We start from the raw sequence: 13,300 nt of genomic DNA on the forward strand, positions 1-13,300 counted from the left end.
CTTCACATTTAAGGTCTAGGGATATGGGATTTGGCTTTGGCCTTTGGTCACTTTTGAGTCACATATTTGGCTTTTTGTGTGTATTTTGACATGATTTATGGGGTAGCTTCGACCTTAGTGTAAATAGGTGACTCGTTGTTATGGTCTGCCTAGCCTTTTCCCTCGTGTATCCAAACCGATTAGCTTACATAATTGGTTAGGTAGCAGGTGACATCCATCTTCCACATTTTGGGTCGATAAGCCTAGGAACTTTGATCCATTAATCAACGAGTTTTCTAACTATACTTGTTAGAACTTTATCTTGATTGATGGCTTTGGATCATTCAAAATATCTTTAAAATGATTCCTCATATCTCAACGGATGTGTAATTTGCTTTCGTTGTTACGTATCTTCAATTGCTCGGAAATATACACAAGGGTTTTGGGACCATTCTATTTTTATAACATTAACCTCCACTTCATCTATAATTTGTAACTATTGTATTTCAATCAAGTTTTTCTCTCTTTTACTTTATCATTTTCACATTAAAACTCGTGACGTCTATTGCTATTGGTAATGGATCAAGAAATTAGTAGTACTATTATTTAAGATTTGCATGGAAAGGGACATGAACTAAAATTTACTACTAACATTCACCTAATCCATTCAGAGACTGTAATTAATACAAAGAGGGGGGTCGATTTTCCCAACAATTACCTCACTGATAGTAACATTCACTTCACTTTATGAATAAACATGATCGACGGCGAATTACTTCTAGATAATTTCAAGCCACCTTAACGTAACCTACACCTAACCAATATATTAATCAACAGCTGATTAATTACATAGGCAAACAGTGATATCTCTACGGATCATAAATGAAGGATTATACACTATCTTCATCTAAGACTGGGTAATTCGGAAATGGGGCCGACATGGACGAAAGAACACTTGGATTTCATTCTAGTCCCCGCTGGTTTACTGGTCATGGTCGGATATCATATGTTTCATCTCCACAGATGCATCAATCGGGCTGAGACCACAGTTGTCGGATATGAAAACCACAACCGGAGACTTTGGGTGTCGCGATTGCTGGAGGTTAGATATTGTTTTAGTTAGTCTGTCCCCCCAACTTTCGTGTGGAAAAACTGTCCTCAACGTACATTTTCAATTTAGAAACTGTCGATCAAACACTTTTCAAAAGTCAGGGATTTTTTTTAAAGAGAAAAAAAAGCAAATTGTGGACATTTTTTGAAGAAAAAGAAGTAAGATTAATAAGGGCCCATTTCGTACCTTAAATTGGAATTGAATTCGAAAGAATTGTATTCTAATTTCAATTCCAAATTTTTTTGGTAAAAATTGATTAATATGGTAAAAATTAAATAATGATACGGAATTGTGTACGTGTGTGTGTGTTATGCGTGTGCGCGCGCGAACAATGTGTGTATTGTGTTTTTGGAATGTATCCAAATTTGCAACTATTTGGAATTCCGAATATCAATTCCAATTATGTGATTTTTGCACAATAACTAAGCTTAGATGAACAAATTTGCAGGTTGAAGTAAAGGATAGAAATCAGGCACTTACAGTGACAGGGAACTACTTATTTGCAGCGATGTCTCTAGCGTCCATCGCCCTTGTTCTCTGCTCGTTGCTCGTGGCATGGATTGGAAACTCGTACAACAACGAACCCGTAGCAGCGAGAGTCTATGGAAACATGAGTCCAACCATTGTTTACACCAAATACCTGGCAATTCTCACCAGCTTCGTGATTGCCTTTGTTTGTTTCGTCCACGCAGCAACGAGCTTCCTTCATGCCGGTTTCCTCATAAGCTTGCCCAACTGCGTAATGCTCGCGGGCAATGTCGAGAATGCAGTCATAACGGGATGTAATTTCTGGGTGGTCGGGCTCCGATCGCTCTATTTAGCCACCAATTTGATGCTGTGGATTTTTGGCCCGATTCCGATGTTTCTCAGCTCAGTGATCACAGTGATGCTTCTGCAGTTCTTGGATAGGAACACATGCCCACTGCCTCAGTATGCTCGGCCACTGAGTTGCGACCCTTACAAGAAGATCGATGATCACTGAGCCTGAGAGGGAAGATCGATGGACACTCGATTTTCTCGTGTTTTTCTTGTTCTATAAGACATGTATTATTGCTTCATATCATAGTCAAAACACAAAGGAAGTGGCAATAACAATAATACCAAAAATTTCATATAAATAATTGGGAAGTTTGTGATTCTTCTCTAGTGTGAAAGATCAATGATTCTTCATATACAAATAGAAGACACAAACCTGTCCAGTCCACTACCGTATCACGGCACAAAGAGTTCTCGAATTCTACGAATATGGCCATCCAATCGCCGTATCTATTACTGTGTTTCATCGGAGCTTTGATCCTCGGTGGCACTCGTTAAGCCAGAGTCATCATCTGGTTTTGGTGGCGCTTCGTCCTCATTCTCGGATTCGTCCATTAACGAGTTAAACGCAAGCTGGCCGGAGTAAAGAAGCAAACCTAGAGAATTGATACCAAAAACAAACGTAGCGAGGTAACATAAACCATTGATGATCGTCCTGCGCAAGAGGTGATCAGAAAAACGATTAGTTTAGTTCGAATAAGATGATTCACGTAGCAGCACAGCGCAATTACCTTATGGTTATGGTTATCTGTCGAACCTGGAAACGGAAAATTACAAAACTTTAGCATTAGTATTCACGTGAACGAACCCTTCCAAATTCGTTATCTCGAGCAATTTCTAAGAATCGAAGAGAAACATACTGAATAATTATCTGGAATTGCTTGGCGGTTGAGAGAAGCTTCAATCGTGGTCGTGAATTTGTACAGAATGAGTGCGAGCACGCCAGCTGCTACTGCGCCCAAAAACGCCTGCACAGGCGAAGGCGGGGACTTGGTATCAGCTGGCGAAAGCGTAACGGATTTCAAGCTATCCAACGCCTCCTCCTTGAGCGATTTCTTTTCACCAGATGATCTAAATTTCTGTTTCAAGAAAATCACCAGTTATTTGAAAGCTCACAAATTACAAGTTAAATGTGGATTCAACAATGTATACATTTATAACAATTCTCTCATTCACAAAATAAACAAGTAAAATTAGCTATGTAAATCATATATTTACACATTGCTAAATTATTCAACACATATCTCAAATTTCAATATATTCAATAAGCTAATATTGGAATTACAAATTTATAAACTAATCATCAATTATTAATATAATTAGATTAATTTATCGAATCAATTTAAAAATAAGAAAACTCAGCTGCGACTTTTATCAAACAGAAGATACGCAAAATTAGGGAAATTCTAGAGAGAGAAAAGCACAAACATTACCGTCTCTTTCGCACGCTTGGCGCGACGGCGGAGGGAGCGGAAGAGGAAAATCGTGATGGCGCCGGTGAGGAGTACGCTGGTGGCAGTTTGGAGAGGTGTGGGGTCGTCGTCGGTGGCGAATAGTGGGGAAATTGAGGGCGGGATCTCGACGGGGCCCTCCTCCGGCGGGGAGCTGGCGGTGGGGGCTTCGGATAGCTGCGCAATCGATAATTTGGGGGCGGAGCAGCGAGTGCATTGTTTGGTGGATTTGAGGGGGGAATTGAGGGAATGCGAGAATGGGAAGGAGGGGAGAAGGTGGATTGGGGCGGAGAAGAGGCGGAGCTGCTGCTGAGAAAGCAACATCTGGTGGTGGCTGATTTAATTCTTAGGATAATTTTGCTGTTGAATTTCGAAATTCTATACATTAGCGATAAAATGGTGGTACTATCTTGGAAACGAGTGGTACAAGTGTTAAAGCCTTATTTCAATATTTGTGTGAAATAAAACTCTATAATGCCTCTATTTTTTTTTATTATAGGTGCGGCAAATAATTATACATGTTGATTACAATGATTTTCTAATTAAAACACTAACTCAAATTGAGCCCATTCTCTCAGTTAATTCTGGCCCAACACAAGAAAGTTATGGCCCAACTTTGATCATACAATATTGTTAGTTAGAGAATGGACTACCCAAGATTCTTTATTTTTCTAAAATAGTACTCCCTCCGTCCCATAAAAGTTGAGTCGTATTCCTTTTTAGTCCGTCCCAATAAAGTTGAGTCATTTACTTTTTTTAACAAAAGACAAAACATCTAATCACTATTACTTTATTCCATCATTTACTTTACTCTCTCTTATCTTTCCTACTTTTTTCATCTCCCCTATTTATTTAATATAAATTCTTAATCACCGTGCCCAAAAGTTTTGTCTCAACTTTTATGGGACGGAGGGAGTACTACTTAATTAATAACAATTTCTTATTTATCCAAAGTGATAGTGACTTGATCCCTAATTTATTCATCAACGATTGAATCGTCTTACAAATGAAGCGGCATTTCATCGATAAAATCATCTCAGTCGCTCTTATAAATTAAATTTTTTATTATTATTAAGCCTAATATAATGAGAAAAAATTTAGTAGTTTAGGTATACTATAGGGGTGTTCGGTTGACAAGACTAAATCTCATGATTAAATGTGTATCATGTTTGGTTCATAAGATTAACCTCTCAACTTAATCCTAGATGGATAATCTCATGATAATTAGTCATAGCCTCCCCCCTCCAACTAAAATAATCCACAACTTAATCCTAGATGGATAGTCTCATGATTATTAGTTATGACAACCGAACGTCACCTATGTTGACATGATAATGGGATAAGTCTCACTAATGATAATTTAACACATGAAATTACATGTGATCTCATATCCAATTAGATGTACAAATTAAACCCATTCACTTCTTATTATATATATAAAAAAAAAGTAGGATTAAAGTTGGATTTCAAGATCTAATGTCAACAGAAAATATCAACAAAACGTCACTTTTTAAAGATTCACAACCCTTACACTAGAAAAAACAAAGCGAGCTAGCTAGTATTGTATCATTATATTTATAGCCACACTCGCTCGACAAACAGCTCCGGACGAGAGCAAACATGAAGTCCGGTCTTGGTCCTCTTTTCTGCCATGTCGGACTCTTGAGGCGAGTCAAGGAAGAGGCAGATCACTGCACATTCATCGTCATCATAAACGTTATACATACGCCTCCATCTAGCAAGTGCTGCATTCACTACCGCTCGAGCTGCACGCAAGCATGTAGGGCATCTGGCCACGATAGCTTGCACATCCCTGTACAAGAGCTCGTCCCAAACCTGCGAAAAATTTAGAAAGATTTATGCCAAAATGTAGTGGAGTATGAAAAAAATGTACCCCGGCTGGCACTAAGACTACAAAGTCGTCTTGTTCCACGTTCATCACTGGAACGAATGCGTTATTCTCGTCTCTCATCCCTAGTACAGCTCCCGAGTCCCCAATTTTTCCAATTGTAAGATCTTGACCCTATATACAAATAATGCATTAATTGTTGAGTTGAGTGAGTTAGTTATAAGTAATGTGTATCAATTAGTATTGGTATTACCTTTTTCACTAAGTTGAGAGTTGTAGTTTCACTACAGACACAATCCAAATCTTTGGCCTTGACCTCAGAATCAGTTTCCCCAAGAATCTTGACTTCCCAGTGTTGACTCAGCAGCTTCGGAGGGAGGAAACTCCGGACACGCTTAGCAACGGGACGCAGGTCGTCGTCACGGGCTTGTGTTGTTGAACCAAACTTGCGCATAGTGAAGTTCTTGAGTGCATCTTCTCTTTTGGAACCATACTTCTGCAATGCAATTCATTAGTACTATTTGAAAATCATAAAATTCAGGTTAATGAGAATTATTCCCTCCGTCTCCCAAATTTTGTCACAGTTTGACCGGCCACGGATTTTAAGAAATGTAATGAAAAGTAGGTTGAAAAAGTTGGTAGGATGTCGGTCCTATTTTTAAGAATTAGTTTTATAATAAAATGTGAATGAGAATAAGTTAATAGAACGTGGGATCCACTACCAAAAAATGGTAAAAAAAATGAAATGTGACAAATTTTGTGGAACGGACGAAAATGTGTGACAAAATTTCAGGGACGGAGGGAGTAATCAATTGAATAAGTGGTATAACCCCCCAAACAAGCATGGCTCTCCTGCCTCGCTGTGAAGAGGGGGTGGCGATCTCAGTCAGCCGATTCGAGTCACGATGCTCAGATGATGTCGTTGTCGAAAACTTCCACTTCTTAGCCATCATGTGAGAAGGGGGCACAGGGCTCCTCTTACTTTCGCACGATAAGCACAATCCCACCCGGATAATGTTCTACAGTTCGCCCTAGCTATACGTCACACAAAGTATACTATTACTAATTAATTAATAATCACTCCCTTCACCTTACATCAAAATCAAAGACCAGTTAACACTAGCTATAGAGAGAAAAAGATGATGAACCACAATACATACATTTTTTTTCAATTTAGTAATTAGTAGTATTTGAAAATCATAAAATTCAGCAAATATCCACAAAAACCACCATACATGTATATGCAACATAACTTGTAAAATGATTAACTGTAATCCTTTTTCTAACATAACATTCATACAATTAAATAATGCTTTTCTACTAAAATCCAAAATCCCCAAGGGTTGAAACATTAAAAATCTATGACAAAATATTCCTATTTAAAATTGGTCACGAATCGAATTAAAAAACAACAACAAACAAGGTGTGTAGCGTAACTGAAATTGAACCTTTGTTGAAGGATTAAAGATGAGAATTTGATTGACTTTGGTTTGGAAGAGGCAATACAAGCTTTTACACTCCACTAAATATATATATACTCTCATACAAATTTGAAATTTGGATTTGTTAAAGTGGTTATATATACAAGGGATACGATTTTGAATGTTTTTATGGTAGTTAATTATGAGAGGATTAAGCTTTTCACTTTAACGGCTAGTGAAAAAATCCACAAAATAATCACTAGTTGTAAAATTAATTTTTTGCTATCCATTTTAACCGCTAATAAAACAAATTTAATATAATTAATAATTTTACATTATAAAATATTTTAGTTGAAGACTTACTAATGACATTTTGTATATTTTGCATGCCACATATATAGCTAAAGAGTTGAAGATACAATTACTATTGATGAGACAATGTCTTAAATACAAACTATTAATGTGTTGAACTTACTTACCTTCTTTGACCATATGCACTATCACTTGTATAGTAAAAAAAAATGTAAAATAGAGGAAACAATTAAATAAACAGAGATTTTGGATTTCTCTAATAGTTCAAACACTAACTCAAATTAAGCCCTCTCTCTTAATTAATCCTAGCCCAGTACATCTAAGTTATGGCCCAACTTTGATTATACAATATTTTTAGGTAGAAAATGAAGGATTCAATATTCGTTAATTTCCTATTTATCAAATGTAATGTTGATTAATTCGAATCCTCAATTTATTAGTCGAAGATTAATCGTTTGCCAGTTGGGGTGCGGGTTAAAACTCTTAGATCTTATTCCGCACCGACTTGGTGATTATCCTAACTCCTCGATATAAGTATGGATAACTCACTCCCTTATAAGGCCTTTTAAGGCGAGTGACTCATTTCTAATATGGTATCAGAGTCGGCACAAGTCGATGATGGATTTTATCTCTTTATCTCTTCTCTTGTCTATCCACGTGATGGAAGTCCGATATGTCATTCCGGCCCACACGTGAGGGGGTGTGTTAAAAATCTTAAATCCTAGCTGTGATGTTCCTAGCTCCTCTATATAAGTATAGATAACCCTCCCCATTATAAGGCATTTTAAGGGTGAGTGACTCATTTCTAATAGTGCGTTTCTCCATTAAAATCTGCTCATTCACTCTTATAAATTAAGAAGAAAAATACTATGATTAAGGCTAACATAAGGGACGCTAGAAACTCTTACAAAACAAATTAAAATACATCCATCTCATTTGTGACATCATTGATAAAAAGATACAAAAGATGAATATAAAATAAACCGAATTATCGACTCTTAATTGGTTGCTTCCATATATTATAAATTTTATGCATATTAAAAGAAATCTAAAAATATAACCATTAAAAATCCTTGTATTGTAGTGATTAAATGGTATGCAATTTTTTTCTTATACTAATAAAATATCATAATTTATATTTTCGATTTCATTTAAATATACTCCATGTTGTATAAAATACGTATGCGTATATCGTCTGAAATAAGGAAAAAGTACCCAAAAAAGTATCGATAATTTAAGATTGTAACCATCTGAACCGGCGGTGCCGCCGGCCAACTGCGTGAACCACTTGATTATTTAAATCGATTGATGGCTTTATATATATCAACTTTCCTCAGTCATTTATTTTTTGGTACGTAAAGATCCTCAATCATCCCAATTTAAATCGGTTTGATAGCGTTTTATTCTCAACTTTGTAAAAAATATTTTTAATTTTCTTTTCAGCACATACCTTTATGTTAGTTTGTTGTGTTTTCGGGTTACGTTTGTTATTGTTGTTAAGGTGCGAAAATTTTTTAACCTTAGACTCCAACGAGTTGAATCAACTTTTTCCGCCTAGATTTTACACATCGAAACTTTTCATGAAAACGCTATAAGTTGAGGATATTTTTTGAAATATTTTCGGGACGTAAAACATACTCTCTCCATCTCTCTAAATATGAAGCATGTGCTTTTCGTCTTGAATTTTATACAGTATTGTTTTGTGAGTTAAGCGGTGAGAGAATAAGTAGTGAAAGAAAATAAAGTAGAAATTATATTGGTTCCATTTTAGGAGATGTATCATTAAGTAGAACAATTAAAAAAAGAAAATGTTTCCCACTTAATGGAACAGAGCGAATATATTATAAATATAACCCTTTCCAAAACCATGGATGGACAGTTCCTACCCAAATACTACAGCTATGGCATCATCGTACAATGAACACAAAACCACAAATGAAAGTCTTGTGCACGTTGCAAATAAATGAGACGGTTATTGGAATACAAGTCATGTTTGGTAATCTCAATTCTCAACACAAATTGGAATTATCAAATCAAATGAATAAAAAACGAAGCTATACCATGTGGCTGAGTATTTATTTAATTATTTTCGTCCAATCCTAGGTTTGACGTACAATCAAGCACCACATAACAATTAATCCAGTGTTAAGGCAAAAAGAAATTAAGAGTACATAGTTAAAAACAAAAAAAATATAATCATTGAAACAAAAATAAAAAAAACAGTCAATATCGAGGAAATTAGATTGTCAAAACTCCAACATTATGTGATTTGACTGATTTCCATCCATAACTGTGTTATTTTTTCATTGATTGCATAAACAACATACCCACTTCGTTCTATAGTAATAAAGTCATTTTGCCATTTTTTTACGTTTCATAGTAATAGAGTCATTTCCTTTTTTTAAGTAAAAGTCAACACATTTTTCCACCGTTACTTTACTCTTCTAACTTTATTCTCTCTTCATCTCTCTACCTTTTTCATTTTCCACTTTATTCTCTCTTTACTTAACTCGCTTAATACAATTTTTCTTAATCTCCGTTCCGAAAAGAAACGCATCCATGAGTATGGAACGGAGAATGTCCAATAGTTATGCAAACACTTATTTCATGTGAAATATGTAAAAACATAAAATCTAAATTAGTTGATACAAGTGTTGGATAAAAGCATCAATGTAATTCTCCATAAACCCTTCCTCACCAAAGGTCTTCCTCCACTTTGCATGATTCCGCCTCACCACCTCCGCCGTCTCGCTCCCCTCATCCATCACCGCCCCGATCGCCGCGCTCAGATCCTCCTTCGCGAACCACCCCATATCCCCCCGCGCCACCTCCACCGCCACCCCCAGCTCCGCGGCGAGCAGACGCGTGTTCAAAATCTGATCCGCCAGCCGCGGGACGAGCACGATCTGGCAGTCACTCAGCAGCGCCTCCCACATCGACCCGAACCCGCAGTGGCTCACGAAGCACCCGACCGACGGGTGCCTCATTATCTCCACCTGCTGCACCCACCCCCTCCCCTCCACCCTCTCCATAAACCCCTCCGGCAGCGCCTCCTCCACCGTCTCCGCCACCGCCACGAAGAACGGCCGCCCCGTCATCTCAAACCCCAACACCATCTCCTGAAACTGCTCCTTCCTTAGTATCATCTGACTCCCAAAGGCGCAGTACACCACCAATTTTGGCGGGAAATTTGAAAGCCCCGTGTCCCATTTCTCCTCCAGCTTCGGCCCCGAAGCTGGAGGAAGGACCGGACCGGTCAGGAGAACCGGTTTTTTGTACTGGTCGGACAAGTAGCCGCACATGCCGCCCTCCAGCTCGCGGCATGTGCGGACGCCGATGGCGTCGCAGCCGCGCATGGTGGCTGCGAACCGGGAGGCGCCGTAGTCCATCGCGATGAAGGACAGGGACAGCGCCTCCAGGCCGCGGAGGACGACGGTGGAGGACGGGTACCCTGGGGGAGGGGTCTCCAGTTCCTCCACCGTCATCGGGCGGTCGGCCGGGACGACGCCGATGGCCATGCAGGAGGCGCAGATGACGTTGTGGCAGACGGTTTTGGCGCCGACAGCGGCGGCGAGGGCGGGGATCCAATCGGCGAAGTCGTAGAAGACGAGGTCGGGTTTGAGGGAGAGGAGGAGGGAGTGGACTTGAGGGGCGGTGGCGTCGAAGGCGATGGCGAGGGGGTTTTTATGAATGATTTCGATGTCGGAGGGGGACGTGGGGGATTGTGATGGGGTGGAAGTGGACCAGGTCAGGGTGGAGGTTGAGGTGGCTGAGGCGGAGGAGGGGCTTTGGAGGGAGGAGGAAGGAGGTGGAGTTGGCTAGTTGGAGGTAGGGTGTGATGTGGCCCATGGCTACCCATGGGTACATCAAGATGTGGAGCTTCTTTGGCTGTGATATATCAGACATGGCTTCTTTCTTGTGTTGAGAGAGAGAGAGAGAGATATGGTCAATGGTGGAAAAGTTTGAGGAGGTATTAACATATACTGTACTGTATATGGTCATTCCCATCAATGTGAGTTGGTGAAGATAATAAGTGATTAATCATTACATTCTGATTCCTTTTTCCTTGCTTGCTTTTGCCACTAGCAAATTGCAACTTGCATCTGTTGTAATAATTGAATGAATAGAGAACTATAGAGAAGGAGCATAAACTGTGAAGCGGAAGCGTACCTTAATCCATAATGAATTGAAAGGCGGAATTGCTTTGCAGCGGCTATGGATCTTCGAAACGATCAGAGACGTCCTTCACAATAGTCCGCCGAGAGAATACAAAGATATTGAACGTTCTTCTGACGTCTGGGGCCTATAACCCTAGCTTATATTTATATTAAATATAAACCCCTTTATTTTTTATTCGGTCCCTCATCAAATAGAAAATCCCATATGGTATCTACACTTATTTTCATAACAAATAAATACACTTTAGCCCAAACTTTAAACTTTAATGGATCACTTTAATTGGGCAACTGAAAAATAGCCATATACATTAAATTAGTCATGTGGAAGCCCAAATTTCTAACAGCATCCACCCTTAATGAAGATGATTTCAAACCAGTATTTTCGTGTCTACAAAGGAGTAATTTTCTTGATGAAACTCATCTCCATTACCTGCAGTTTTTTATCCCAAATTCATGGGAAATTCTATTTAGCATGTCCATGTACGTACACAAACTTGGCGATCAGTTAAAACCAACCACTTTTTAAAACTTAATTTCACTTTTTGACGAAAGTAGTAGTCCAATTGTCACATGCAACAAAATCAACAAAATCAACAAGTTAAAGTTGTAGGGTAATGACAGTTGCGATAATTTAATGGGAAGGAAAGGCTTTATTGCTAAAACAATTCACTTGGGCAGTTGAAAGTGACGAGGTGAGCTGAGCAAGAAGAGTCCAAGAAGTCACGTAACACGAGTCTATTAACCATGAAATGAAGTAATTTCGGACAAGGAAGAATCCCACGCTCCTTTCCGTTCTTGCATGCCGCAGCCATGAGCCAGCTACGGACTGCTGAATTCATCATCACGCGAGTCGGTCTCCCCCTCTCTCAAAACTTGAAACCAGCCCCTACCGCACGGACCATTGAAAGCCACGCAGCGTCAGCGCGTGAACGGCTACACATTAATTTATTGAAAATCAGAACATGTGGTTAAACTTAAATATGTAGTAGTCCCTCAATTTTAAAATTTGTTAAGTTGATATCTTTAGCGATTATTCTATGGTAAAGTATTTACGTCTTTACGCGTAGTTGGTGTGGCGCATACGTGTCTCAAATTCATAATGTGGCCGAATCGGGGTTGATTGTTGTGAAACTTATGGTGATTGTAAATATGAAGATTCGAGGAGATTAAAACCCAAAGTTTGGTTGTTACATCACGTGTGATTTCAACAGAGGTATGTGGAGCAATTACGAAAAATGTCAAATTCATGATTTTTTGGTTGTTGATAAGCTAGACACCCTGCAAATATTTTTATCAATAGTGACATGTACAGATCTCTACGTATTCCGCTAATAACGGATTCAGTATATAAAATATGTGGAATAATACACTGTGAAAAGGTCGTTGTTGGTGGGAAAGTCACTCACAATGGATAGGAGAGGAAGAATGGAAGCAATTCAAGCAAACTTCAAATCTAAATTGGTTGGGGGCAGAACTATCCCTCATCATTGAAAGCATTCCCGGTGCCTGCACCCAGACAAGCAACATCTATTTTGGGACGGACATAAGCTAGGATCAGGCTCTGCGATTATCGATTTCCATCAAGCTTGGATATATAAGGGAGTCACTATGCAAGCTAGTAAGGAAAAAAATATGAATCTTGAATACCAGATTGACACATGGGGCATAGCATGTAGGTTACTCACCCTTCGAACATGTTTAGGCGAAATTTGGGGATGAGTAGTCTGTTCGATGAATTTTAATTTTATTGTTTTTAATAAATTGTACTCTCTCCGTTCCATAGTAATAGAGTCATTTTGTCATTTTAGTACGTTCTATAGTAATAGAGTCAACACATTTTTCTACACTTACTTTACTTTCTTTTACTTTTTTCTCTCTTCATCTCTCTACCTTTTTTCATTTTCCACTTTATTCTCTCTTTACTTAACTCACCTAACACAATTTTTCTTAATCTCTGTGCCAAAAAAAATGTCTTCATTACTATGGAACGGAGGAAGTATTTAGTAACTACATTTTGTAGTTTCTATTTTTATCTAAATTTTATGGGTAATATGATGATATATTTAATATAAATGCATTTTTAGAATTTCATTATTAATATTTAATTAAAATTATATTGGTTGAGTAAAATTAAAATGAACAATTCGTGAAATAGTGGGAATCATGAATATTGATGAAAGGAA

General features: G+C 38.4%; 3 protein-coding genes and 1 pseudogene across 6 annotated transcripts; 1 reads left to right on the plus strand and 3 right to left on the minus strand.

Annotated features, from left to right (window-relative positions):
• Positions 1 to 609: 609 nt before the first annotated feature.
• On the minus strand, positions 610 to 3,766 carry LOC125192061 (uncharacterized). 4 transcript variants are annotated; one of them, XR_007171318.2, is made up of 6 exons: positions 3,340 to 3,766; positions 2,767 to 2,985; positions 2,638 to 2,663; positions 2,283 to 2,561; positions 1,571 to 2,123; positions 610 to 1,075 (listed from the first exon to the last, which is right to left on the minus strand). XR_007171318.2 is itself a non-coding variant. In XM_048089550.2 (4 exons), the coding sequence occupies exons 1-4, from the start codon at positions 3,679 to 3,681 to the stop codon at positions 2,360 to 2,362; spliced, it is 789 nt and encodes a 262-aa protein (XP_047945507.1). In that variant the 5' UTR covers positions 3,682 to 3,765; the 3' UTR covers positions 2,180 to 2,359. The 4 variants fall into 4 exon arrangements, 1 of the variants encoding a protein (XP_047945507.1); XR_007171311.2 differs by having other exon boundaries at positions 610 to 1,162; XR_007171313.2 differs by having other exon boundaries at positions 610 to 1,176.
• Positions 908 to 2,072, plus strand: LOC125192217 (uncharacterized). Its single transcript, XM_048089767.1, has 2 exons — positions 908 to 1,081; positions 1,539 to 2,072. Exons 1-2 carry the CDS (start codon positions 908 to 910, stop codon positions 2,070 to 2,072), a joined length of 708 nt encoding a protein of 235 aa, XP_047945724.1.
• A 1,093-nt stretch (positions 3,767 to 4,859) lies between the features above and the next one.
• On the minus strand, positions 4,860 to 5,714 carry LOC148931793 (putative protein phosphatase 2C 74; the record flags this gene model as incomplete). Its single annotated transcript, XM_089064896.1, has 3 exons — positions 4,860 to 5,193; positions 5,252 to 5,380; positions 5,460 to 5,714. Coding segments are annotated over 3 exons (645 nt in total), but the record flags the coding sequence as incomplete, so codon positions are not given.
• Positions 5,715 to 9,402: 3,688 nt separating this feature from the next.
• Positions 9,403 to 10,868, minus strand: LOC125213405 (anthocyanidin 3-O-glucoside 2'''-O-xylosyltransferase pseudogene; annotated as a pseudogene).
• Between the last annotated feature and the right edge of the window lie 2,432 nt (positions 10,869 to 13,300).

This window comes from Salvia hispanica, chromosome 2, assembly GCF_029641045.1.
Source record: "Salvia hispanica isolate PSC_SH4W2 chromosome 2, Shi_PSC_v1, whole genome shotgun sequence".
Taxonomy (NCBI): domain Eukaryota; kingdom Viridiplantae; phylum Streptophyta; class Magnoliopsida; order Lamiales; family Lamiaceae; genus Salvia; species Salvia hispanica.

What these genes read in the sequence shown, in the direction of transcription:
- LOC125192217 (XM_048089767.1), top strand. Translation starts at nt 908, where the DNA reads ATGGGGCCGACATGGACGAAAGAACACTTGGATTTCATTCTAGTCCCC. An exon ending in GGGTGTCGCGATTGCTGGAG is followed by an intron (nt 1,082 to 1,538) that starts GTTAGATATTGT and finishes ACAAATTTGCAG; the next exon opens with GTTGAAGTAAAGGATAGAAA.
- LOC125192061 (XM_048089550.2), bottom strand. Translation starts at nt 3,681, where the DNA reads ATGTTGCTTTCTCAGCAGCAGCTCCGCCTCTTCTCCGCCCCAATCCAC. An exon ending in CAATTCCAGATAATTATTCA is followed by an intron (nt 2,664 to 2,766) that starts GTATGTTTCTCT and finishes TTCCGTTTCCAG; the next exon opens with GTTCGACAGATAACCATAAC. An exon ending in CAGATAACCATAACCATAAG is followed by an intron (nt 2,562 to 2,637) that starts GTAATTGCGCTG and finishes CCTCTTGCGCAG; the next exon opens with GACGATCATCAATGGTTTAT.